Below are 27,450 nucleotides of genomic sequence, written 5' to 3'. Positions count from 1 at the left end.
CAATATTAGATTAAAATGTAAAGTCTGTAAGCCAAATTCTTGCTGCAGATTAATGATGGTGCAAGTAAGTGTCTGTCCAATAAATTTGAATAGTTTTATAAAAAATCTATTTTTTGAAAAAAATAGATTAACTGAATGTAGACTACAGTTTTAAGCATATATGAAGTTTTGTTTTAAAACTGAATTATATTCAATTAAATGATTACTATAAGAAAATTGTGAGATATACTGTAGAGCTAAATAAGCAATGATGCTAAGGAAATGACAGACATCTTCAATTTATGGAGGTGGAAGCTAGCATATATCAAATATAGCTATCTCTTGGGTTCTGTTACAATCACTGCATTTTAGATAGGAAAATAGGATTTGTCATACTGATGGTCCTATTGACCAGGACTTTTGCTGGAAGAAGATATGCTCTATCTTATGTGGGAAATCTTATGGATAATGAAAAGTGGTTTCTTTCCCCGTGTCAGTCAGGGTTTTCAGTACAGCATTGCAGCCCTTGGTGGGCAGCCGGGAGCATCTGAGCCTGCCCAGCAGCACCCATGGACCCCTGGCAGGAAAGCACTGGGGAGCGACTGAACATTAGTGTTTCATTGTATCCCCAGATGAAATAGTTTGCATGTTTCCAGCTGAAGCTCTTTTCTCTTATGTGTTTTTTTTAAATTTTCTATTTTCTGCCCAAATTTTGAACCCCAATCATATGGCAAATGTTAAATTTATGAGGACATGGGGGGGGATATATATTATTTTCTAGAGAAACTATTCCATATATTTAAAAGGTTTTCTTTTTCCCCCTCAGGGAGTTCCTGGAATCCCTGGAAATCAAGGAGCAAAAGGACAAAAGGTATTATTAATAGTTCAAAACACAGTTAAAACCTGTGCATATATATACCCATTCCAAAGTAAGGGTTCAGTCTGTGCTGAGAGGAGAGTTTTCATAGTGGGGGTTTAGGACATCAAATCATGCTGTAAATGAATGGAGACATGCTCCAAATTCTTTGTGGCATGTTTGAAAAATCTCTCGTTAGGTTTTATTTCTACTATTCCAGAAGGAATTAATAATTTCAAAGTACCAAAGTTAACATCGTAGTACTTCGAGAAATAATCCTAGCTAGATAAATCTGCAAAGTTAAAGAATATTTAACAAATTAGTTAACTATACATACATTAATCACAGAACTCTTCTCTTTATGTAAAAAATACAGGGTGAAATTGGACCACCGGGTCAACCAGGAGCAAAAGGGTCACCAGGGGATACTGTAAGTTTGCAGAACGATGTTATTATGAACAAATAATTCTGATGCTGTTGTTCTCTAATTGTAATAAACAAACAAGAAATGGCAAATATAGTAGCAACCTAACATTTTCAGGTTGGCGAATATGATCAGACTAAGTCTAATCTCTGAATTACCCCCCAAATATTATATACCCACTTTACTTTTTAAACATTATTTCCTGACTGCACATTTGATAAACAAGTCCAGCAAACACATTATTCTGAACTTACTCTCTGAATTAATTAACTTTGAATTAACTTTGAAAGTACTCAAATCAATTTATTATGAAAGTTAAGACCGGCTTAAATATTGTCATAGTGTACAATGGATTTCTGAAGATGAGTTTCAGGATGCTTTTGTGATAGTGCTCTTTTGACAAGGACTGGGAGAATAGCTGAGATCACTGAATTCCCAAATTGCTTAAAAAGAGGTTTTCATTTTGGAATGTAGGAAATGGAAAATAATTCATTCTTTTTAGACGGTCCAGCTTACCACATCTTTGTTACTGTCTGAGTAGGGTGATTCCCGTGTTCTTTATAATCCTTTAGAAATCACAGTAGTAAAATAATTGTTCTGAAAGTTGGTGCAAGTATATACAGACTTTAAAAAATGAAAATTTTAAAGGCAAAAGGGACAGCTGCTTAAAACTGGTTAGAGATCTTTCATTAATTAGTAGGAACTTCCTCATTGGTGGAACATATGCTGCCTTAAAAAATAATTATCTTTTCTATTGAAAAGTTCAACAATGTTTACATGGTTCCATTATTAATCATCCTCACTGTTAACATGTCTTTTTGCAGTTTTCATTTTGTGTTTGAGATATTTTATCATCTTTGCTGACTAAAATGCTTCTGACTTTCCTGAGAGATACATGGCTTAGCATCATAAATAAGCTGTTTACTGTGACTTTTTATTTAGTTAAAGAACCTATGTTTCACCCTATATTCAACCTCAAGCAGATCAATATGACTATTACTGCTAGAATGAAGTAAATACTGTAGAGAATCAAGTACAGAATTAAGACTCATGCTATTATCTTTATGGACAATAAGGCACTAAATGACTAAAATATTTTAACCTTCTAAGAAACTTGTTGTTTATTCTTAGTGTATATAGCCATATGGTAGTGTAAGAGATTTTATGCAGTTGTATTCGGGCTACAGAATTAGCAACACTTGTCAGGGAAAAAATTAGATAACACTTCTTGATTTGTAGCTGACTGGCATATGCAAATGTTTTAATGTGTGCCAACAACAGGAAGATCACTTGGGTTTTTTCTTGCTCTGTTGCCTCATCTTGAGGTTCACTATATATTGTGCATGTAACGGGCTTGTCCATGCCCAGTCCAAATAGAAGATACAACTTCAGTTTCTCAGGAAGCCAAGAAAGCAGTTCAGTGAAAATATTTAATTGGGAAGTTTCAGCATTTCTGTAGTGTTACTACTGGGATAAATATGGTTACATGGGAAACTGTAGAATACTGCTTAATTTCTTTAGCTTGGAAAATGCATTTGAAGATAAATAATCACTGAGTCCAATTCTGTCTAATTTTGATTTTGATAACAATAGTGATCAGTTGTCTAATATCTGAACTGAGAATAGAATCATAGAATCATAGAATAGTTTGGGTTGGAAGGGACCTTTAAAGGTCATTTAGTCCAACCCCCCTGCCATGGGCAGGGACATCTTCAACTAGATCAGGTTGCTCAGAGCCCCATCCAACCTGACCTTGAATCAGATTCTTATAAATGCTTTGATAGCATTGCTTTGATAAATAAGAGACTAACATATAAACACTTTTTACAAAAATTAATCTCAGAGCAGTAATTATCTTGCTAATTAATTCTGTCTGAAATGGAAGGGTAAAAGGAAGTAGTAAATGAAATTATCTGGACAAAGCTGAGGGATTTAAATAGCAGCAAGAAGGAAATGCTCTGGATAGAGCTTCAGAAAAATCATTAGAAATAAGCAGATGGCATTCATGAAATGGAAGAAGAGGCTGAGAAGCTTAGAAAGTGATATCTGCATTGTAGATATGTACAAATGGCACTGACCATTTTATTCCTAAATAGGGAAGCTATGCCTAGAAGTCTCAATATTCCTTCTGTCAGCAGCAAAAGACAAGGCTATGGCAATTGTAAGTTTTTAGCCCAGCAGCATCTTTGAAGTGTGGAAATCGTGGATGAAAGCTGTGAACTGTTCTCTCTGCTGCCCTTGCCGTTATGTTAAGCCCCTTGATATTTTGGCAACAGGTGAGAGAACATCGCTATAGATTCTTGGATTTTGGCAATTGTTAACAGATTGTATTGTTCGGTTTCATAACTTGTCTGTCTTTCAATTTATCTACCCCATCTCTTTTCAAGGTCTTTCCCTATGAAAGTGCTTCATCAGTAGTGAACTTCCTCTTGACACCCAGCCATCAGGCTGGATTTCATCCATTCCAAAGCACAAAGGGATTTCAGGTGCTACTTTGTAGTGTTAAAAGTAGAAGAAAGGGAGAGGGCTTATTCTGAACTTAAAGAAATCCATGTATCTGCAACGTCAAATACAGGATAGTCAGTGGCTCTCTAAAAAGGGTTTGATGTTCATTTCTCAGTCATCAGGATGCCTACTGTCACACCGCTAAGGCCATCTTACTGTCAGTATCTACCTTTCACTGCAGGACAGGAATAATCTTTTTAGGGACCTTTCTTTTCTGCTCTCAGTGACTCCAGTGGTGTTTACCCACGTTGTTGTGGTAGCTTGTGCCTCATTTTGGTGGGTGACAGGAACCTTGAAGGAAAAGGATGCCAAGAGTCTCAGTGTGGACCTTTTGATCCTCTGTCTTTCTTGCTGAATCTCTCTAAAATCCTAGTTAAGGTTACCGATGTTACCATCTTCTAGAGTACATAAGGGCAGACCAGATATCAAAATTATTTGGGGCTTTTCTAAGGAGTATCCTTGTTTGGATGGAGATTAGCAACGTGTATGTCTGACCATCTTGGTACATGCAGTCTTGCGTAACTATGTGTTGCTGCATTCCAAATTAACCATCTGAGTATGAAGGTAACTGCTAGCCTAAGGGTCCTTTATATACTAGTGCTGGAATGTTCCTCAGGGTATGGCACTTCTCTGTCCAGATTGTTACTGGTGCATGTTTCTCTCCTAAGACAGAAAGGGTACCCAAAACCAGGAGTCTTTTTTTTCTCCAGAGAAAAAGAAAATACACATTGACGTATTGGAAGTCAGAGCTTCAGGAGGAGTTTGTTTATGGGGAGCCCAAGTTAAGGGCTCACTACAAGCAAACAGTGACTGAAAACATGATAGTTTCCATCCCCAAGCAAAGCAATGAAAGGGTTTTTCTTCTTTTCTGGGAAGATATTGCAACTGTTTTGTCAGATATGTGAGTCACATATGAGTCTTGAACATGATGTCAGACATTCTCATTCACTTCAGAATATTGAATCAGGAGTGGGAAATTTGCTCTTGATGTTGTTTTAATGAATGGGCTTTTCCAAAATTTCGTCTCCTTTGCTTTCAACTGGAAATACAGTCTGCTTTCCTTTAGAGTTCTACACTTTTGGAGTTGAAGTCACAGAGAGAGATAATGCTTTATGCCTTTTCCGTGGCTGTCTAAGGATCACCAAAAGACGAAGTCAGGTGCAGTTTACCAGATTTTTGCCTACATCTGGCCAGCTAAGACAGTTTTGGTTTGTGGATTTTCTGAGCTTGGTGATAAGGAGTCCCATGCTCTTCTCACACCCAGCAGACCTGACAGTAAAGGATTTAGAGAAGACTGTATGCTCCAGTTACAACACATATGCTGGATGGTTCTTTATTTCTAGAAAGAGCCTGTTCTTCTCCAATTACTCCTGGTAATAAGAGCAATATATGCCTACCTGGCTAAATGGAGCATGTACTTGGCCTAAGGCTTATCTGAGTTCTCTCTATCCTTGCTATTTTTGATTATATCTCAGTGTTGAAGTTTTGATTATGTGCATCACTTCAGTTAAAGTCCTTTCAGTATCTGTAACTCCTACTGCTCTTTCCCTGAAAGCACGTCTGTATTTCTCCCCCCCCCCCCCCCCCCCCCCCCAAATTTCTTGGGATTTTGTCATTTTATATAGGATTATTTGGTTGATTATTTGGTGAGAGGGTCTTTGGTTTAATAGAATGTTATGTCCATTGTGGGAAGACTTCTTGTTTTTCACCGGCCATTTGTTCTCTATTTTTCTGTGAAGGTTGCCTTTTTCTCTCCAGTCAAAGGTGGATGAACTTCAGACACTTAAGACTGAATAGTATTCTAACTTTATTTTTCAGAGAGAATATATTTTCAGACCCCTCCCAAGTCTCTATTTTATCTTGCATCTGAATTGCACTTAAATCAGGTGCTAAACTTCATTTGTAATCAGTCAGGTTGTTCAGACCTCCAAAGGGAGGAATCATCACTGTAAGTCAAGGCTTGCTGTGTGTCTGTCCAGTAATGTACGTCTATCCTGTCACAAGTAAACCTCACCATTTTTGAGGTGGTCTTTTGGTTTCGATTGTGCATTTGTCAGAATGGTGCTGAGATCATTGATTCCACAAAGGACTTTTAAATCTTTTCTTTAGGGTGCTCTGATTGTTGCTCTGAGTATTGCTTAGTCATGTGGAATCGAAATGGATATGTGGACTATCACTTGAAGAAGCTGAGGAGGTTATTAAACTATAAATAGACTTCTCAAAGTTGTACAGTCCACACATCTCGTCTTCTTTCCTATTTCTTTTCTTAATTTTTCACTTTGTTTTATTGGTTTTCGTCAAAGAAAATTCAGAAGAACTAAGGGTGTGGCTTGTGCTTTCTCCTGTATCTCTGTAGACAACCACAGACAAAGGAGAGAGCCCTGAACTTGCTCTCTGAATAATGCTAGGTTTAAAAAAACTTGACTCTGGTTTCCAGGTAACAGAGATTATGTATGGGCATATGAATGTCTATAAATGTATTGAAGAGCACACCTCTTTTTCCATGCTCGCAGTTCCTTAATAAAATATATGATCAATTAAAACCAACGGAGTCCTTGTTGGAGAGAAAGATTGAAACCAGGTTTGGGTTTTACAAATTCTGGGCTGCTCTGTCACCCAGTACATTCAGAATTTCCTGCACAATATATAGCTACCCTGCATCTACCCAGCAGCTCTTCCTTTCCTCACTCTACCACAGGCATGACCACTACATTACAGCTGTCAGAAGCCCTTTTGTATAAAGTGAGTACACTGGTTAATTTTCTTTTCATGAACTTAAAGGACTTTTTCAGCCACGTAAAGATCTTCTCTGGAAAGAATAAATTTCCTTGAGAACCAGTTATCGCAGTTATTTAGATCACATTTGGAAGAAACATTGCCTGAACTGGAAGTTCAAATGTCCTTACTCCTAGTTAACACATGCACATTTGTTCTCTCACCTGTGCCTCTAATAATTTTTATTGCCTATCGCTGGAAATTTTTTCTCCATTTCTTTCTGACAAAGCTGAACAAAATGCTGGAGGGAAGCCTGTATCAACAGCTATAATAAAGCCTTGTGGGATTCCAAAGTGTACGTATTTATTCAAGTAACTCACCTACCATGTTTTCTTCAAGTTTTATTTAGATAAATAACATCTGGTTCTCGATACACTTGAAAATAATTTTTTCCTGTTTCCTGTCAACTCATTTAATTTATCTTTTGTCACCTGATAAAATAAGTAGGAAATTGATGCATGGAGTATTTGAATGAGTTATATGGCATTAGGGAATTTCAACCAGAAAAGACAGTGGGATTTTCCTTGTATTAGTCACACTGAATATGCTTGTTCCAGAAAAAACAGATGGAAAGCTTGTGGATGGTATATTAATACCTTGGGAAAATTCTTCAGTAACAAGTTCTTCTTCAGTAATGAGTATCCCTATTACATTGCCAACATCAGTAATTTATTAGTTTATCTGCCACATAAATAGTGTCAGCTCTTGAAAAGGGGGGAGTAACGCTACATTTTATGTCCTTGAATTGTTCTTTATTTTTATTTGGGACATGCTCTTCTCTTAATTTTACATGCCATAGTTTTCAGATTATGTTCTCAAGCTTTTCCTATATTGCATCTGAAAGTTTTCTTCTTGCAGCGTACTGATTTCATGCAGTCGTCTTCCTGTAATTTTTTAAATGACATACATTAAATATGGCCTAGTAATTAAAGTGCAAGAAAGGAAGCCAGGACAACTGGGTTTTACTTCTCCCTTTCCTGCAGATGTACGCCTGAACTTTAGTTATACTAAACGTATTTTCTGATTTGCCTTCTCTAGTATATGTTTGCAGACCAGTGTGGATATATACACATATCTGATTTAAAAAAAAACACCACAACTATTCTGTATGCGTAGTATTTCCAGTTTGTATAAGATAAAATGAATGAGGAACATTTGTGATGAACATTTAACCACTTCTGTAACCCAAGGACTGGTGTGGGCATAAACTCGAAGTGATCTAGTGTGGAGTTGGTAGGGGGTAGGCTTTCAACAGCATGTTACATGACTTGAAACACAGGGCTACACTGAGGTGGCAATGTGAAAGGAGCCAGAAATCCCCTAGTCACATTTCTCATCCCTTCCCACTATCCCTCCCCAAACTTGTGCTTGCTTTTCTCTATGGATTAATGTGCTAGTAATGAGCACAGAACAGGAATCTGAGAAGAAAATAATAATTTCACAGTGGTTCTTGGAAAAGGAAGGTAGCCTTCAAGGAATGCAAAAGATACCACACAGTGAAGAGAGCTGTATTTCAGAAGTGAGGAGGTCAATAGATAACATGAAATTTGATTTTAAAAAGCCAAATTGAATTAAGCCTTACAGTGAAATGAAAACAGATAGAACCTTATTTTGCTATGTAAATAAAGAGAAAAAGTGAAGAAGCAGGCCTGATGTGCAAGTGAATTAAGACAGTCTTAATATAATCAACGTTAGTTTCCAAAACCAAATTAATATTTTCTTACGCTTGCTGTAACAAAGCTGACGCTGAACATAGGCCTTAAGCAAATGGTTAATGGGAATACACTGTCTCTTAGGTTATGAGTGGAAGCAGACTGCAGAAACTTCACTCCAGCTGGAGAGGAATTGGTAATTTCTATTCCAAAATTATAAAAGAAATGGCATAGGGTATAGTAAACCTTTATTTACCAAATAATAGATTACACTAGATTACACTTACACTAGATTTTCTGTGTAAGTAAGAACAAGCAGATCTAATCTTCAAAGTTCAGGAAAAGTGTTGGAAATTATTTGATGTATGATATTATTAGTTATTTTAGAGAAATTGAAGTTTAGTAGAAGAATTTTTGTGTGCAATTGACTGAACGGGAAAAGTCTGAGACTGAGGAAAATGGGCAGCAAAGTTACTGAAGTTTTAGTCTTATGATTGATACCATTTATTTGTATTCACAGACCTGTGTCTGTGGCCTAAAGAGCAAGTTGCTATGTTTGTTGATAGAAAGTTTTGGTGACCAGTACTTTCTTACAATACAGCAGGAAAGAAACCTGAGTTAATCTGTGCTGCCTCAGTTAACAGTAAAGCACAGGTGAAATACCAGAAAATTGATGAAATGCTGAAAACTCTGGCTACAAATAATTACTTCTTGTTCCGAATATTCTGAATTTTCTCTTGTATTTGCAAAAACAAAGCCATCCTTTTAGTTTTAGCAAAGAAAGTTAATAATTTTTGGCAAAACTGAGTTACAATCTGTGTAACAAATTACTGTAGACATACATTTATTTTTGATCACGTGTAACTTTTGAAGGAGGTCTGAGATAATGTCATTGAACTGAATAGTTACTAACATTTAGTACTAAATGGAAGGTGATTGTATTTATCTATATGAAAGCAAAGATTAAATAATAACAACAGTAGTTTTTGAAAATACTATCAATTAGAATCATTGATAAAATTTAATCTCTGACAAGTTAGATTTCCAGGCCTTATTTAATTGTTTGACTTTCTGTGTTGTTATGCTTTTATTTTATGCTGTGTCTTAAGTACACTCTTATAGCAGATCATATTTCAGAGTATATATGCAAATCCAAATAAAACAATAATAATATATTGTTTTTATTGACACATGCAGTTCTAGAGTCAAAGAGAAGTGAGATGAAGTGGTGAGAAGATGTGTAAAATACTATAAATGGGAATTCCTTCTTGGAAAGCATGATTTTAAAAAAAGATTTCTTTTCTAATCTATACTTGAGAGTAGCTTTGAACAGAAATTAGGAAAGCCAGCCATTTGATGGTTTAACACCCTTTAGCTCTTAGTTTATGTATGGAACAAAGACAACTAAACATGCCTTTATCAACACGTTTCCATGAGAGGAATCCAAAGGACAATTTTGGCAATGCTCTGGCTTTGTACATGTGCTGAAGTGTCATGATCTGAAGTGGCAGAAACTATTGGGTTCTTGAAAAAACAGTTCAATCCTGAAGATTCTGCAGAAGATGCAAAGGTGTGGCCCCAAAGTTAACTGCTCCCAATAAATCTCCACAAAGTTTGCAAAAGGTGTCAAGGCGTGGCAACCTTTGAGGGACACACAGTCAGAAAGAGGGATGAGAATTATGAAATACCGAGTATACTTTTACTGGTTTTGGAAACCCTAAATGGAAACTAAGAAACTCTTGTGTCACTTTCAATTATAGCTAAGGATGTATTAAAGATATGTTAAAGATTAGATCACACAGCCAGGGTTTTGAGTTGCAGAATTTTCTCTCTTAGGAGTATGTCATGACAGCGCTGTGCTTTTTTCCTGAATGTTTTTTTCCATTGCACAGTAGCCATTCCTTAGGCCATAGAAGGTCTAAATAATCCACTGTGCTGTATCAGAGCTACAGCCTATATAGTAATATGATGAAAGGCATTATATTTCCTGTCCTACTTATTTCACTATAGAAATATAATAATAATACTAATAATACTAATACACTATACTGAAGCCATTATTCCTTTAGCTTATTACAGAAATGTCTCTGCCTTTTTCAAAAATAAATAGGGTTTGATGGGACCAGAAGGCTCATTTGGTCTACCTGGAGCTCCTGGGCCTAAGGTAAGTGTTTGTGTTAATTCGCTTGTGACTTTGATAAATGACTGCTTTATGGATGACAATATGCCAGGATTTTGCAGCTAATTTTTTGGTATATTGAATATTGGTGAGTAGCTGTATGATTTTCCCTATATTACCTTATATGATAATTCAGTCTCAAGAGAGCTTAATATAGCTCAGTAAACGGTTCCTGTCATCCCATGAGGTTTGGAACAATTGTGGAAGTGGCCATGAGACTTTGTTTCAGCTTCGCAGTCCTGGAAAATGTTCTGCAGTGCTGGGAGCCAGATAATTCTCAGTATACATCAGAGCTTTCTGCCCATGTTACATTTATTTATATTTTAATTGTGTTAAATAACGTTACATGCTGCTTTTTCCACCCGAGGAGCCAAATTTATTTCAGATGTAACTTACTGATTGCACTGCAGCTACAGCAAGAATTAATTTGACCTATGCTCTCAGAAACTAAAATAAATACTATAAATCCAGATCTGTTAGTGTAACCTTTTAATTTAATCCAAGATGAGTTTTGGCTAGTAAGCACTGAATTGTATGTCCTAGAGAATATTTAGGAATATAGAATCCATTTCCCGAACTTTGTATTTACATTTAGCTCCACTTCCACCCATGCATTTTTTTATATCCAAAAGTACATATGTATTTATTTAAAATTGTATACTGAAGGTAACATTTTTTAAAGTGGTCAATGTTTGCTATGGTCAAGAAGATTGAATACCTGTGAAATAACTACAAATGAATTAGCTTTATTTTCATTTGTGAAAAATGCTTTTGTTTTGTGTATTTATATTTCATTCAGAATATAAGCTGATTCTTACAGAATCATTCTTAATAAGCTCATTCTTACAGAAGAGCATCATGAAATAATAATTCTTAGATTTTAATGAAAATCCTTGTGCTGAGTATATGCCTAATTCCATAGGCTACAGTGAAAACCAAAACATAAATAAATATTTTGGATCAGACAGGTCCGAGGATTTTCAGAGTTTTATTAAATAAGATGGTGGAAATGTGAAGTCAGTACACACAAACATGGTATGACTGGGCAAGGGAAATTAGGCAGGTGGGAAGGGACAGGTGAGCAGAGGCTGGCAGATCACATTTTGTCATCAGTATCTCATCTTTCCTGAGAGAGAGTTGAAACTTCAGGTTTCCTATAAAGGTGCAGAACTTTAGCCTTTCAGTCACCAGCTGTGGCTATTTTTAAGAGCCAGTTTCCTTGCAGTGTCTGTTTATGTTTGCTATTCATACCACATATGACAAAACATACTGATGTATCAGCCACACTCTTATATTGTTATATAGGGTGATAAAGGCGAACCTGGAATACAGGGGAAACCAGGATCATCAGGAGCCAAGGTAAATATGAATCTGGAAGTATTCTGGTTAAAGGAGGGATTGCTTTACTTTTCCATGATTTACTGATTTTCCATGATTTTCCATGATGAGCTACGAGGCAGTTTGTTTCAAAATAAAACAGTAGTTAACATAAAAGCTCATCAGAATCCATTTGATGGCTTATTCTTACTAATTTTATACTAGATTTTAGGCAATGTAAGTCAGCTGTTCATGAAGTTCAAACCTGCAAAGATTGCCATTACTTCAGATAGTTTTATTTGTGTAATTTTGAAAAATCAACATCAGCTGTATTAAAAGGCAATTAAAAAAGATAGATACTGGAAAACTAAAGTTAAGAATTAGGAGTCCCTTTTGTGGCTTCTCTGTATTCAACATCCCTTCACAAATTCTCCAGACGTTTGAATCATCCTCAGTTATAAAATTTCAAAATATCATAGCCAAAGCATATCATGTGACCTTGAGAAAACATGCAATATATGTTTTTACACACAGTACATCACTGACACAGAGCTATTGTATTACTCAGGGAGAACTAGGATTACCAGGTGCTCCAGGTGAACCAGGCTACCCAGGTATTCCTGGTACCCAGGGTATAAAGGTAAGTGTTTTTTCCAGTTTTACATTAATTACATCTTTTATTGGAAGTGCTTTTCTTACAAGTGATCATTATTAAAGGAAATCCTTTTTCTAAATACATCATTATTATTAGAGAATAGCTGGTATATTTTGGAAGGCCCATTCTTTAGAAAAGCAATCATTTTTCATAGGGAGGAGAGAATGGCCAAAATGGAGAAACTGTTAACATAAAGTGCTATGGCATAGGTATTAATGAAATTTCCATTATGAATTATAGTACATAATGGTATGACCCAGGATTCTATATTTACTTAGTCTTATATCTTATAGCAAGTGCTACATCTATAAAGTCTATTGTACAAAGTCTTTTGTGGAGCTCTAATAAGAAGTGGAGCAGTTAACCCTAGGCAGCTGGGACAGATTCAGCCCAGTTAGCTGGGCTAACCAAGCTGCCCGGGTTCTCTCCGTATTTAGCTGAGAGAGTCTGAGGTCCTTGGGGAGTCATAAATTCACATCTCTATGCCTTTCTTTGACGGTAGCTGAAGCCTAGACAATTAGCTAAATTAAATGTTGACATTTTAGATGGCAAAAGTTAGGTTAGATGGATCCTACTTCTACTGTACAGGTTGAAAATTATTTCTTCTTTTCAGACAAGAACCTATATTTATTCCTCTTGCATACTGAATTCTCATAAAGATCATGCCTTCAAGGATCTCACCATCTCTTGGTGCAGTCTTACATCTTTCAAACACTGCTATAGATGTGGTTATGCTGAAATTCTTCATTGCTGAAGAACTGTTTTGTGAACACATTGTAAAATTTCGTATTGACATTTGACTTATCTGGATAGTCATCCTTATTTTTAAAGTGTAGGTATGTAGGATTTTCTGACAATCACATGTCTTTAAGGAGTCCTAGGTTGAAAAGATTATAGGCAATGTTGTTCTTTGGCATGTTTTGAAATTCAAGCACACAGCTTTTTGCATAACTTAAAGCTGTAATTAACATTACATTAAATGCTTTCCTAGAGATTTCCTTCTACAAGATGACATCATTCTACTAAAAATCTCCTGTGTGGTTGAAACCTCTCAGTTTTGTCTCAGCCAATAAGGCAGAACTTTTTGTTTGACTGGAAGCGGGAAAGCCCCTAGAATATTTCTTGTTTTAAAATACTGACTTATTTTTATCTTACTATAACTCGCAGAACTCACTGGAGTGTGAACTGTCTCTTGAGGGAAAATCAGCTATGCTTTTTCTATAGAATGGGATTTAAGAACCTGAAAATTGGAAGTAATTGAAAATCATTACTCTTCGTGCCCAGTGTGTAACTACAAAGAACTTAACAGAGTTGTGTTTTCTAGATGATGTTTTTTCAGCATGGCACCTTTCTTCTGTGTAGAAACAGAGAAACCAAGAAACAGAGGAAGACCAAGAATTTATACTTTACATATGCTATTAGGCAAATTTATGTGAAGGAAACACTACATATTTATTTGAAACAGCTGGAGAAAAAATATTCACTGTAATCTTTAATAATATGATTTGAGGACAATTGCAGGGTTGAACACCTGTCAGCTCTCATGGTTCAAAAGTGGTTGAAGTCAAATTAGTTCCATTGCTGTAAATCAATTCATTCTAGTTGTAACTGAAGCTCTGACTTGTATCCATTACGTTTTTAGTCTAAATTTTAATTAAGATTTCTATATTCTGGACACTTTTAAAGCAATAATATGTGCATCCTGAAAATTAAATGTTTCATTGCTTTGCAAGATAATGAGTACTGCTATTATTTTCATTATTTTATTGTATTTTTATGGGAAAACATGACAAATTTTTTTTACAGTGAGTTTCTTAATTGGCGTATATGAGTATAAAGCTTATTTTAATGTTATACTGTTTCTTTGGAGCAATATAAGTGTTCTGATGTCATGAAACAGATAGATAGGCTTGTTTCCTTAGGATATATCATTTACTATAACTAAGAAACTTTACCTGCAACTATTCAAACTTGATATTTATTCAAGCAACAAGTTGTCAAGGCTAAAAATGTTGCTGTATTTGCTATCAGCCCAAATTTAATATCTAAATATAAATTTTAAATTTAAAAAATTAATATTAGTTTTAAATTAAATGAATACAATTAAATTAATAAGTTAAATCAAATTTTAAATTATATTTGAACAGAATTAATAATTTCAAATTGCAATATATAGAAAAAATTATATAAAAATAAATTTAGTGTGTTTACGTAATGTATCTGACACTTGTGTTAGAAATCTAGCAGTGTTTCCTGGGAAATACTGGAGTCTCAATTAGGGCAAAGATTTCTCCATTACATATTCAAATTACAGATTTCAGAATAAACAGGAAATCCTGTAAAAGCAAAGGAAGCTCAGGTAAGGTGTCAGATAGAAATAAGCAGTTAGTAAAAAATGATAATGCATCTGTGTAGCATTACCAGCAATGCAGAGGACCACCTTTTGAAGGATGAAGCCCTTCATAAAAAGGCATTATAGAAATAGAGTTGAATCAGGTACTTCACTAGGGAAAGAAAGGTTGAAGGGTAAAGAAGCAGTAAGTTAGAAGGGTGGTGTTATATTTAAAGTTTTATGAAAATCCCAGGCAGAGGTGTTCCATTAGATGTCAGCTTCTGTTCCAGAAGGGCACAGGTTTCCTGTATGTCCAGTGTCTCATATGCCAGCCATGTATGGATGTCTTAGGTGTGCTAGAGTATTTCAGATGTCAGTAGACACACATGGGGATGCCTTGGGTTGCCTAGAGCATCTTAAATGCCTATGTTTAGGCAACTGAAGCAAGTCCCTGGTCAATGGAAGCTAGAGAATGATCCAAATTTAGATGAGGTTATCTCAGCTAAATGAGATAATGGAACCTGAGTTCCATTTTCCAAGACAAGATGTAGAAAAATTAGTCTTCTGACCAGTTTCAAAACAGTGATTTCCAGAGCATATGAGGACAAAGATTTCCTGGCTTAAATCTTTCAAAATGTACTGAAGCCCAATGGAAGTGTGACTTGAGTTGAGTCAGTCATAACAATAGTTCCATTAGTTTCATTATCACCATATATTCAGTTTCAGTATCTAAGGGTCATGTAAGGTGCATGTGCCAAGACAGTAATACTGATTTTAAGAAAGGAGATATTGTTAAAATTTATGGAACCTCTTTAAATTTTAAACTGAAGAAGGTTTTGCAAAAGTCATCCATTTTATAGAAAAGATGCAAGTCAGAATATATATTGCTGGTTAACTGGAGTTACAAGTCATAAGTATGACAAACTCTTGAATTCTTCAGGAAAAAAAGTGCAGTTTGGGCATCTGACAGTAAAAGTGAAGCCTTTCAGCTATAGCTTATTTTAAAACTTGAAACCAAACCAAATATTTTGCATTCAAGTACAATACAACCAAATACAGCTGGCATAAATACCCTCTTATGTTCTGGGATTTTCAATCAGGAAAATATTTGCCGTGGCCAAAATCTCCTCTTTACTACTGTTTAGCATTTAACTAAACATTCTCTCTTTCAAAAAACAACCAAACACACGCGTTTGGCTCTTACAAGAAAACTGGCAAAACAGATCCAAAAAACTTCATCCTAATTATTTTATTTATTAAATGCAGTTTTGCACACACACACAGAGATCTTTCTTGTTTCATGAGTTGCTATGTTCTTGGCCCAACGTTTTGATTCATGTCTATTTAAACAGTCACACTGATTTAAGAGGTCAGAGTTAGGGCAGGAGCCATCTCCCATAACTTTAAGTTTCCTTTTCAGTCAAGGAAGAGAGAGAGGCACGTTCTGGGAGTACATATTTTATACCTCTGTCATTAATTGGCATAAATAGTTTTCAAAAGCTGTGTGTTTCTCTCCAGTGTCAATTAGATGGTGTGCAGACAACTTGATAAACCTAGATGCTTTTAAGTACCATTTGCACCATCTGATTGCCAATCACCCCACTAATGTTTATTTGCTATAAACATTTCAATGAAAGTCAAAAGGAGTGGAGGGAAGTGGAACTTAGTCCTTACACAGTTTTGATTAAATTTATATATAATTTTTTTTTCTGATTAAAAAAAAATATTTTTTTCTTTTGTGTGTCATGTATAACTTCTGCATTCAATGGGTTTATAGTAAGTGTAACAGAAATTATTTATACTCTATTCTCTGTGGGTGAAGGCAAGCATACTTAGTGGTTAGCATTCTGGTGAAATTTAACCCATCAGAAATACTGCCCCCCCTCCCTGCCTACATCCTCTCCACTCCCACACACTGAGTGGATAGAATCCTGCTGGATTTGCCACCTCATTATGTTGCATTTTTTAATTTTAACTTGGTATATGAGTATCCACTTTTCTTTTTGATAGTTCTTTCTATGACAGATTCCCTTCTTAATATAACTTTCTGTACTTTTCTCAGTGTTTGTGTACATGGGGGATAAAGTAACTTGTTTTCATTCAGTATAAATAAAAGCTATTAGATGCTTCTCTTATATTTACTGTGTAAAATTAAAACACAGACTACATGTCTTCGAGATGAATCATGTTACAAGGGAGACTTTTCTTCTAATATTTTACAGGGGGACAAAGGAAACCAAGGTGAAAGTGGTATCCAGGTATATCAACTTTGTTTCTAGTGAAATCATCTGGTAACACTATCAATACAAGTCTTAGGTGTTAATTCAGGAGCCTTTTTTAAGATTAAGCTCCACAGAAGGTTTGCCTGAAGAATAGCAGCACTGAGCCCTAACTCTTCTTCAAGGAAAACTGGCCAGTATGCCCAGTATAAATTTCCAGCTGCATTTCTGGGGCTGAGCAGGCTATTGACATTTGGTGCAGAGCTATGTGGTCCAAGCAATGGTGCGGGCTCGGGGATGTGGGTTGTGCTGCTGCCCCAGGGGGCTGGGACATGACCCAGCACTGTCCTGGGATGGGTTCTGTCCCTGCCTGCCCCAGGCACTGTGGGAACACATAAATGCTCATAGTCAAAGTAACGTCACCTGGCCTCTGCCTACCTACTATATTATAACCAGTGGGATTTTCCTCCTTGTTATCTAAAAGCCATGGAAATACCTACAAGAAAAAGAAGAGTATTACATCACTACTCAGATCCTAACTTGGCTCCTCTGTGTTCAGTGTAGAAATTGTATCCTTCTGCACAGTGTCTGCTGTGAACTCTTGAAGAGTAACTTTTCAGACTGATTTGGCCTGGTTTAGGATGAGATTTTAGGGTTTACCTCTTTGTGTTATTTTTGATAGTTTAATTACGTCTCCCAGATAAATGTTTATTTTAAGAAAATGTGCTTCTTTTCTGAAGGGACTGAAAGGAGAAAAAGGAAGACAAGGAAATCCAGGCTTACAGGTACTGTTAAAATAATGATCCTAGTTCAAGAGAGCCATGATTCATACTTGTTTCTCAAGATTACTTCCATCAAGATGGATAGTTCTTTGCATCAGGTGAAATATATTGATGTATAACATGATTACATAGTTATATAAATTACCTCTTAAGCAACCTTAGTATTTTAAAAATAACAAATACAACACATATAGAGAAGATGGAGCCACACTTTTCTTGGCTGTGTACAGTGGAAGGACAAGAAGAAATGGACACGAGTTGGAACACAGGAAATCCCAACTTGATATACGGGAAAAGCATTTTGCTTTGCGAGTGGTCAAACACTGGAGCAGGCTGCTCACAGAGATTGTGGCAAAACCTGTCTGGACAGGGTGTTGAGCAGCCTGCTCTAGCTGGATCTGTTCTGAAAAGGAAGTTGAACCCATGGAGGTCCCTTCCAACCTACGTGTTTCTGTGGTTCTGGGATATTACATCTTGAGAAACAGACCGGAAGTATGTTTTTCTGGATTATTTTATTAAATCCTTAATTATGGAAAATTTTCATGAAACAATTATAAATAATATAAAATACAGATAACAACACGAAGTGGCTTTTGTGTAAAGGTTATAAGAGTGATGCTTGAGATGTTAAGATTTTGCATGTACCATGCTACACTTTCATATAGTTCATTACCTCTCATACTGGGAGTCATTATTGACATCTTCTGTGCTCATAAATTACAGATGTTTCCTGTTTCAGCTGCAAATCAGTGAGATCCAGTTGTTTCTCTTTAACTCTGGGCCAATGTATTCTGATTGTGTCATAGTTGGCTATCTTGTTATACCACAGAAAATAACTGTTAGTATTTATAAATACTTGTTAACTACATGATCTACGTCGTGCCTAAACAGAGAAGTATTTGTTAGAGGTACATATCTAAAACTAGACTTGGAAGGAAGTCACAGTTGCTTCTTTCAGAATTACGACATCGATACAGCTGCCTGTCTAGCCAAAAGGAGCTGATTCCAGTGGAGCATGGGCAGGAGATCTAGATTGTATGTTAGCCTAGTTTTATCACTCTCAAGGGTATGTAGGTTGACAGGAGTCCGGTACTAAAGCTGAGCAGATATTTTTGAAAATAAATAGTTTAAACTAAAAGGCCGATCATTGGTTTTAACCAAATGTAATGTCCTACTCTAACATTTTACAAATTAAACTTTCTGGTTTTTCCTTTTGCAAATAATGGATAAATTTTTCATATATTTATTATTTTAATCATATGGTAAAACAAAGTGATAGTGAAAGAAAACTTTTTTTTTTTTTTTTTTTCAGATAGAATGATGCAACTGAATTGCTGTTGCTTGCTTTTTTTTTTTTTTTTTGAGAAAGCTGAAAAAATAATACAGGCTTGGTCTAAAATTGTTTCCCAGGCTTATCTAGTTTGGTCAGCAACCAAAAAATCAGTCATTCACATACTTCTGGCGGACAGCACTAGGTTTCTCAAGCCTCCAGGACTTCTCAAAGATACAATACAGATTCCCTTGTCCGTAAGAGTATATCAGAAAAGTGAAAAAGCCTGCGCTGAGCTGCCATCTTGCCATGGAACTTAATGATCGATAACACCATTGAACCATTTAGTAGAAGTGACACCGAAACCATTTGCCAACATGCAAAATCTGGCTTACAAACTGAGTTTGTATTTCGAAGGCTCTGAACTTGATTTCTGTCTAGTAAGACAGTATTAAACAGGTAGAATCAGGAGTTTCCTTTTGCTAGAACACAAAAGTTTATTTCTTTTGTAGAGTGAATAAGGTTTTGTTTATATGCACTTCTTGTACACTAATAAAATATATGGTTTATAATATGTATGATATATTCCCAACTTATCCTTTTGGTATATGATATTAAAGGTACTACTAAACTGTTAATTCACCATGATATACATTTTTCATCCTTATATGCAGTTCAGTTTTTTATACAAATTACAATCACAGAATCTTTAAAAATTGACATTTGTGATTAATTATTGAAAACAAAGGACAAAAATATTATTTTTTTGATTCCAAGTAATTTGGCTCAACTTGCCTTTTTTTTTTTTTTTTCCATATTAATTCCTAAAGGGAGTAGAAGGATTGAGTGGAGAACAAGGAGAGGTAGGTATTTTGTAATGACAAATATAGTATTACAAAATTATTCCATTTGTTTCCGCAAATTATGTGATCTGTAAAATGTGTGTTTACAGTCTTATTTCCATACCCACATCTCTATAAGCAACAGAAGAGAAATGAATTGAGAAATATCAGAGAAGAGAAAGAAGATTTAGTTAAAAAGAGGCATAGTGAGATATATATTTCATGAAATGAAAGAATAAAAAAAATAATTAAAGCCAAGTATATACTTTAAGATAATTAAAAAACCAAACAGACAAAAAAAGCCGAGAAGGAGCTGCTTGAAGAAAGCAAATAATTAAAGAAAAAAAAAATCTAGAGATTCGAAGTTCATTGAAAAATAAAAATATAGTTCATAAAAGAATACAGCATACTTGATCAAAATGATCCATATTGTTCAGCAGCAGCCAATAATAGCAGGGCAGGGTACAAAAATAAGGCACAGGATACACAAAGAAGATCCTTCTTCTTGTATACCTTCACTCTTTTTGGCAGTCAGCAAATTAGGGGCATTTAAGCTAGAGATCAAGACTATTACATTTAATGTCAGTCTTGAATTTGCCTAATTCCTTTTGAACTGTGCTGATACACTGTACTGTCAGCTTCCATAAAAGTCTGTGGTAAGGACTTCCACAGCTGAACTCTTTGTCTTGTGTGTTTTAACCTTCACCAGTGAGATTTCTTTGTGTACCTTTATTTCAAAGCTAATGAAAAAAAATACAGCAGTCTTTACAAAGATTTTTTTTTTTAGAGGATTCTGTCTTTGAGACTGACTCAGAAAATGCAGGGCAGAATTCTTCCTACTACTAAGTTTTTACAGGAATAATTCAATTCAGCCTGAAACTTGAGGGGCATAAGGGGAAGCCTGCTTGGACTGCTCTTGGTCTGTCAGAAACTGCATTTGTTGCTCTCCAGGTTATTTTTAGAAGTCCCATCTTTTTTTTTTCTTGTGTTTGGCTAATGTAGTTATATTTATGGCCAGACCTTTTAATCTTTGTGTTGCGTGTTGTTTAAAAATGGGTATTTAAAAGATTAACTTTGTTAGTTATTTTTTATTTATTCCAATATTTGGTGAAATCAGGGTACACACTGTCCCATTAATATAATTCTCCTTCAACTTTATTTAGAGATTTCTTTGTTCAACCCTTTTTCATTAAAGCGTTGTTGCATATCAATAACTGGACATATTCACTGGAAGCTCAATTCTGATAATTAAATTTTATGCATTTAAACATATAAATTGCCCTATATGCTGCTGTGGTTCTATGAAATACTTAAAATTACAGTTTGGCTTATAGGTGATTTGCTAAATCATTGCCAAAATTGGTAAAAGATTCCTTGTATACTATTGAACTAGCCTCTTTAAATATTGTAAATCGTGGTAATAATAAATTTCTTCTGAAAAATCCTTTTAATAATATTCTTACTATATGGTAAGATATAATGCTGTCATTGTGTTTACCTATCAGACCTATAACATTAGTTTATTTTCTATTTCTGTAAAATATGTTGTCTTTTGTTAGACTCCAACTCCTCAATAAAAAGTTTCTTCAGTCTGTAATTCTCAGCACTTATTGAGCTCTTTTCCCTTTTTTTATTTTCTTTGCCAATAGCAAGGGTCAACAAACAAGGCTACACATGGGATGTGGCTGAGCATTGCAAGACCAAGATATACTGCAGAAAATGTTCCCTCAGCAGATTCATTTGGTTTTTGGCAAGTTCTGCAGGCAGTTGTGCTGATGCTTCCAACGTTTTGTCCTGGTGTTTTTGTACTGGCTTCTTGCCTGTAATGTTTTTCTACAATAGATGCCATTTTCCCAGTATTTCACTGGGTCTTAATGCTTTCTAGCCCCTTTAACATTTAGTCCAAATAAATCAACTTGCAAGTCAGATGTCTTTTATGTAAACATAGTCCATAGCTGTAAAAGTAACTAAAATTAAAACAAATAACTTCCAGCTACAAGAAAAGCATAGTTTTCAGATCCCAGCACATATAGCTTCTAGTATAGCCACAGGCAGCTATATATGCTCCATATGTTTACCTCTGAGCCTTGCTGACACTGTTAAATGAAAAAAACATTTGTAATTATGTAATAGAAATGAACAAGTACAAATCTACATGGTGTAACTAAGAGTATCAATTCTCTGTGACTACAACATTCAATTTGACAGTATCAAGAAAATAAAATACAATTGCAACCTTGGAAAAAGTCAGTTCTGAATTAGTGTATAACTGTGGGAAGAGGGTATAGACTGCTGTTCAGTTCATGCATGGCATCTTACTGGTGGACCATCTTTCCAGCAGTACTCTTAGGCACTTGACTGACATCTGTCACATTTTGTCTCATTTCTCTGTTTTTTTAAGAGGAAAAACTACCTGCCTTATTTTAGTGGCTAGCTCTCTCCATAAAACTCAGTAATTTGATATTGAATTTGAAGCTTGCTACCCTGTAATAATTCATGTGGAGAACTCTGGGCATTGTTACTAATTCAGACCAAGCCAGAAAGCTTTGCATTTTTCTGATGTAAAGAATTTTGATGAGTACTATGTAGAATGATACAAAGTAATACAAATACTTCAAAATAATAATAAATAATTCAAAATTCAGTGTAAGTCTATGAAGAGTGCTTCTTAAACTTGCATTATTTGCTCCAATAAGTTTTGTCATACATAGTAATCCTGCTGCCTTGTTTCCATAATTCCATCTAAAATAGTTGAAAAGGGTGAAAGAAAATTTTGAAGCAACTGATAACATTATGCAGAAGCTGTGCAAAGATGGAAGGAAAAACTCATCAGGGAGCAAACATAGTATACGAACTTTAATCTTGAGCACATACCAAATTACATTGTACTGATGTTTTGTTGGTTCCAGAATAGGGAAAGAGTTCCACGTGAACTATTGCAGTAGGTAATTCCATACGTTAAAGAACCATTGCTTCGATGAAGATATATCAAAATATTTTCCAGTATTATTTTAACCTTTTCCAGTGAAGCAAATGGACTACAGTTGTTATTAGTCATATGGAGAATAAATGAAGTCAGAAAAAAACAACAAAAAAACCCTAACTGAAACCAAACTATTTTTTCCTTTGTCTTATACACTACAGACGTAGGGTAAAAGTCTTGATTATTATAGTAAATTTGCCAGGAACTTTAGTGATGCCAGAATCTCACTTCTAATTTTTCAGCCTTCTAAGGATTTTAATGTACTGTAACACATTAATTTTCATGAAAAAGTGAATAAAGCCTTTCCTTCCATATGTTAATAAGGAAGACTATTTTGTTTTATATTAATTAGTAAGTGAAATGGGTCCTTAAAATTAAAAAAATATATAATGGTAGTTTATCTGAAACAGTTACTAAAGAATCTGAAAACTTCAGTACATTTTAGTGAAATAGATCGCATCAGTATCGTTAGTTTTCAGTGACAACTTACGTATTCATTTTGTGAAGATCATCAATGAAGATTTTCTCAGAATATGTTTGCTTGGTGCTACCTAGCTTCCAAATGGTCTGTGAAGGTATGATTGGCTTTTCCTTGGTTTTCATTCCAGAAAGGTGAGAAAGGAGATCCAGGCATTCGAGGTATCAATGGGCAAAAAGGAGAATCCGGTATCCAGGGTTTGGTTGGACCTCCTGGTCTCAGAGGTCAGCCAGGAGATAGAGGACCCCCGGGACCACCTGGATCAGATGGAAAACCTGTATGTATAGGACCTCAAACTTGTCATTTTGGGTACCTTAAAAACCCCAAACAAATGCATGCTGTCTGTTTTTTTAACTGTTCTCTGTTCAATTCAGGCACGAGAATTTTCAGAAGAATTTATTCGACAGGTGTGTTCAGATGTACTGAGAAGTAAGTTTGAAAGCCTCTTTACTGTTCTTTCCTTGTTTAAAGTGCTACAGAAGTTTCCTGATAATTATAAAGATGCTTTCTTGAAAGCAAGATCGATATTGCTGATTTATCACTTGGTTTCCTAAAGGTGTCATATTCTCTAAAGAGAGGAAACTGTTCTTGTATTAGTGGCTAGGGGGCAATATTTTTATATTTTATTGTTGCAACACTCTAAGCAATTTTCTGTTTGAATTCTCCCAGCCCAGTTGCCTGCCATCCTCCAGAGTGGAAGGCTACAAAACTGTAACCACTGTCAATCCCAAAGCACTTCCCCGGGACTTCCAGGACCACCAGGCCCAAGGGGCCCTGAAGGCCCAAGAGGGTTTCCTGGTTTACCAGGAAACGATGGTATTCCGGGGCTGACAGGCATCCCAGGTCGCCCTGGGGCTCGTGGGACAAGAGGTACTTACTGCGTGCATGTGTCACAGTGCTAATGGCCTTTATGACTGTTTTCTGCTTCCAGTTTTGAATGGCATTAGTGCAGGGTGGAGTAAGGGAATAGCTGGGTTTCTATGATGAAGTGTAATTGAGGACATGGTGCAATGTGAATGTTTCACTGCTTATGAAGAACGCATGTCAGAAGAAGAGAAAGTACAAGAATGCAACAAGACAGCTAGTGTTCAGTTCTACTATAGCCAAACTTTGTTTTGATCTTTTTAGAGAGTTCTTAGTGTCAAGTAAATGTTTTTAACTGCATTTAGATTATTTTTTTTTAGATCAAATATGCTTAGACATGGATTTCAATGTATTTCCATGTTTTCTGGTTTCTTTTCTTCCAAATGTCTTTGTTTCTACTATTTTAAAGAACAGTATTTATCCACTGGCTATTTACTATCTGCTAACCTGTAGGCTGATTTTTGGCTTGCGACAACCTTTATACTCCCTCTGATTTCCTGGGGTTTTCTCCTTTTTTTCTTTTTATCTCATAAGGATTTTTACTCCTTTCTTTATGCTTTTTTAAACATTCCGGTTTCTTTTTAGGTAAGCTAAGGTTTATGCTTTCAGGTAACTCATCCGTCTGAGCATTCCAGCTGCTTTCTGTGATGTATTTGCAGACTTTAAATATGCATATATAGTCTGGAACTGGACCAAGAGACTGGGTGAAGTCCATAATTTGGTAACTGGTCCCAGCAGCAGCTGTGTTTCCTATAGCATCAAAATAATCAGGAAAGCTGTACGAAATACAGCTAACTAGTAATGTGCCAAGGGTAGGCAGGCACATGTTCAGTAAATATTTACTTTCTTTGTGACTTATTAACTGTGACCTAGCACATCAAATTCATTTTAGATGTAATGATGATTTGTCTGTAGTGCTTTTATAATTTCATCTCCAATAGGAGAATGTGCAGTTTTCCTCTGGAGCTGACACTAACAGTTCTGGCTATTCCGTAAGAGTTGGTAAAATAGGTATCTGTTTCTATGAAGAAACTGAATTTATTGGGTTGTACTAGTGTCAGAGAGCACATATTTTGCCCCTCTCAGTATTTCTTTGATGGAGATTTAATTCTGCCATATGTTGTGGAAGATTGTCTATGTATTCTGTATTCCACAGGGACATAGAATACCTTACACTTCCTTCATACAACTTCTTAAAAACTTTGCCAATGGAAAGGGAATGACAGCAAATTTCTTAATTGCCTGTCATCTATTCCCTCAACTCATAGTGGCTGTCTGCTTGAGAGGTGTTACATCAGCTCTTAATTCAGTAGAAATGAGGATAATTTAGAACCCAGTTACACTGCGCAGGTTACAAGGAAATGCTTATTTTATATCCCCTTATTTGCTTTTGAACTATTACATTTTTTTATTCAGTAAGTATTATCAAATGCTGACTTCCTAATTCATTGGATGAAAATATTCTTAGTGTGCAAAGATATACATGTGTTTGCTAATTTACAGGACTGCCAGGGAAAAATGGCGCAAAAGGCAATCAAGGAATTGGGGTTCCTGGGATCCAAGGCCCCCCAGGACCTCCAGGTGAGGGATGGGTCAGCTGTGCAGATTCAGTGCATGCTAATAATTTCCAAAAAAACATGGTTTAGAAAACAATGTTGATATAATTTGGAAAAACATAGATAGTTTTTACACATCTTAATTACCATATATGTTTTATGGCTAATGCCTGTCTTTGCATGCCTTTTAAATTGCCGTATAATACATTATTTAATATAGGACAGGTCTTGTAGAGATTGGTACCTGAGACTGCTGTTTCTTGATAGATGGATCTTGAAGTCAGCCATTATCTGACAACTGAGCCCTGATATAATCATGTGACTTGTAAGCATTGCTTAGTGAAGGAAAATGTTCTTCCTAACAGCAGTGTATTCATGCAAAATGCAAAGTTGAGTGTTTGGAAGAGATACTAGGGCCTGATCCAAAGCCAGAGAAACGAATAGAAATCGGAGGCCTCTGATTCATGCCATGGTGGTTCCAGATTATATGATAACATATAGCAATGTACTAAAGTAGATTTTTATAGTTCCTCTTAAAAGCTGTTTTTATTTAAAGTGTTTTCCACATGCTTTTTTTTTTTTTTAAATCTTAATAAGGTATCATGTTGGTTATATAAACATATAAGCAGTTTGTGACAAGAAGTGTCTTTTTCAGAAAATGAAGTTTTCTTTATCTGCATACTTCACCAAAGAGCAGGGGGCTTGTGGGTCCATACTTGCTCTTGTTTTCATTTTAATAAAAATCCTCTGTAATGTATTTGTTTATTGCCTGTGTGTCATTAAGGTCCTGAAGGTCCCCCGGGTATGAGTAAGGAAGGACGTCCTGGAGAGCGTGGGCAGCCCGGTAAAGATGGAGATCATGGCAGTCCGGGAATGCCAGGACCAGTTGGACCCCCTGGAATTTGTGACCCATCACTATGTTTCAGTGTAATTGTGGGGAGAGATCCATTTAGAAAGGGACCAAATTATTAATTTGTGACACAATAATTTAGAGTAATAGGTATGGTGCTTGTCTTTTATGGTCTTTCAAGTCTCAGGAAGGTGACCAGCAATAATCCCATAAGCAGGAACAAAAGTACCTCTGACATTATCAACATTATAAATAATGATCCCAAAGGTTATATGTTCCTTTAGAAAAGAAACTCCGATAATTTTTTTATAACTTGCATCGACTGAATCTCAAGTGTTTTTAAAGAATCATCAGTTTTAATAGGAATAAAATAAACTATAATATTTCCTATTTAGCATTTAAGTGTCCTATCATACTCCTGTTACCACTGAAGTCCTTTGCAAAATTGCTGGAGACGCCACTGGGAGCAGGATTAGGCCTTAAATGGTATTGGTCAGGTATAAATTACTGTGAAAATTTTCACATGCAGCCGACATATACAGTATTTGATTTTGAAAGAATGTGGCTGGCTTTGACTTCATATGTGTGTGAATCTCATTGGCTTGTGTACATTTCATATGTCATAGCTCCAAGTGTTCTGTGAGCAAAAGCATATATCAGATTTTTATGAATTAAGAGAAATATCTGGACTTATTATGGAAGTAATGTCACCTATTTTGCCATGCAACTCTTTGCTTAAAACCAAGGTGAAATGCAAGGGTAGAACTCCCACTGGTTCAAGAAGGGCCAAGGTTTTATTGAAGATGGTACTTTCAGCTACAAAAGGTCAAAAGGTTCCATGTGGGTGATTCAACTTATACGAAAATGGCATTAAAAAATAAAAAAGAACAAAAAACTGGTATAGCTGGCTTGTAGCTATGATTTGTCAGAAA

The 27,450-nt window shown here is 35.7% G+C and overlaps 1 protein-coding gene across 1 annotated transcript in view; it reads left to right on the top strand.

Annotated features, from left to right (window-relative positions):
* Positions 1-27,109, top strand: part of COL21A1 (collagen type XXI alpha 1 chain) — an 86,042-nt gene extending 58,933 nt beyond the window's left edge. The window contains exons 16-28 of the mRNA XM_076332964.1: positions 806-850; positions 1,212-1,265; positions 10,302-10,355; positions 11,676-11,729; positions 12,256-12,327; positions 16,897-16,932; positions 17,634-17,678; positions 19,776-19,808; positions 23,379-23,525; positions 23,623-23,677; positions 23,918-24,118; positions 25,616-25,693; positions 26,453-27,109. Coding sequence (XP_076189079.1) covers positions 806-850; positions 1,212-1,265; positions 10,302-10,355; positions 11,676-11,729; positions 12,256-12,327; positions 16,897-16,932; positions 17,634-17,678; positions 19,776-19,808; positions 23,379-23,525; positions 23,623-23,677; positions 23,918-24,118; positions 25,616-25,693; positions 26,453-26,640 — 1,062 coding nt within the window. The 3' untranslated portion in view covers positions 26,641-27,109. The remainder of the gene's footprint in view (positions 1-805; positions 851-1,211; positions 1,266-10,301; positions 10,356-11,675; positions 11,730-12,255; positions 12,328-16,896; positions 16,933-17,633; positions 17,679-19,775; positions 19,809-23,378; positions 23,526-23,622; positions 23,678-23,917; positions 24,119-25,615; positions 25,694-26,452) is intronic.
* Positions 27,110-27,450: the final 341 nt, after the last annotated feature.

The sequence above is a fragment of the Aptenodytes patagonicus genome, chromosome 3 (assembly GCF_965638725.1).
Source record: "Aptenodytes patagonicus chromosome 3, bAptPat1.pri.cur, whole genome shotgun sequence".
Taxonomy (NCBI): Eukaryota; Metazoa; Chordata; class Aves; order Sphenisciformes; family Spheniscidae; genus Aptenodytes; species Aptenodytes patagonicus.
The sequence above is the reverse complement of the archived record's forward strand: the minus strand, read 5'-3'. Positions and strand labels throughout refer to the sequence as shown.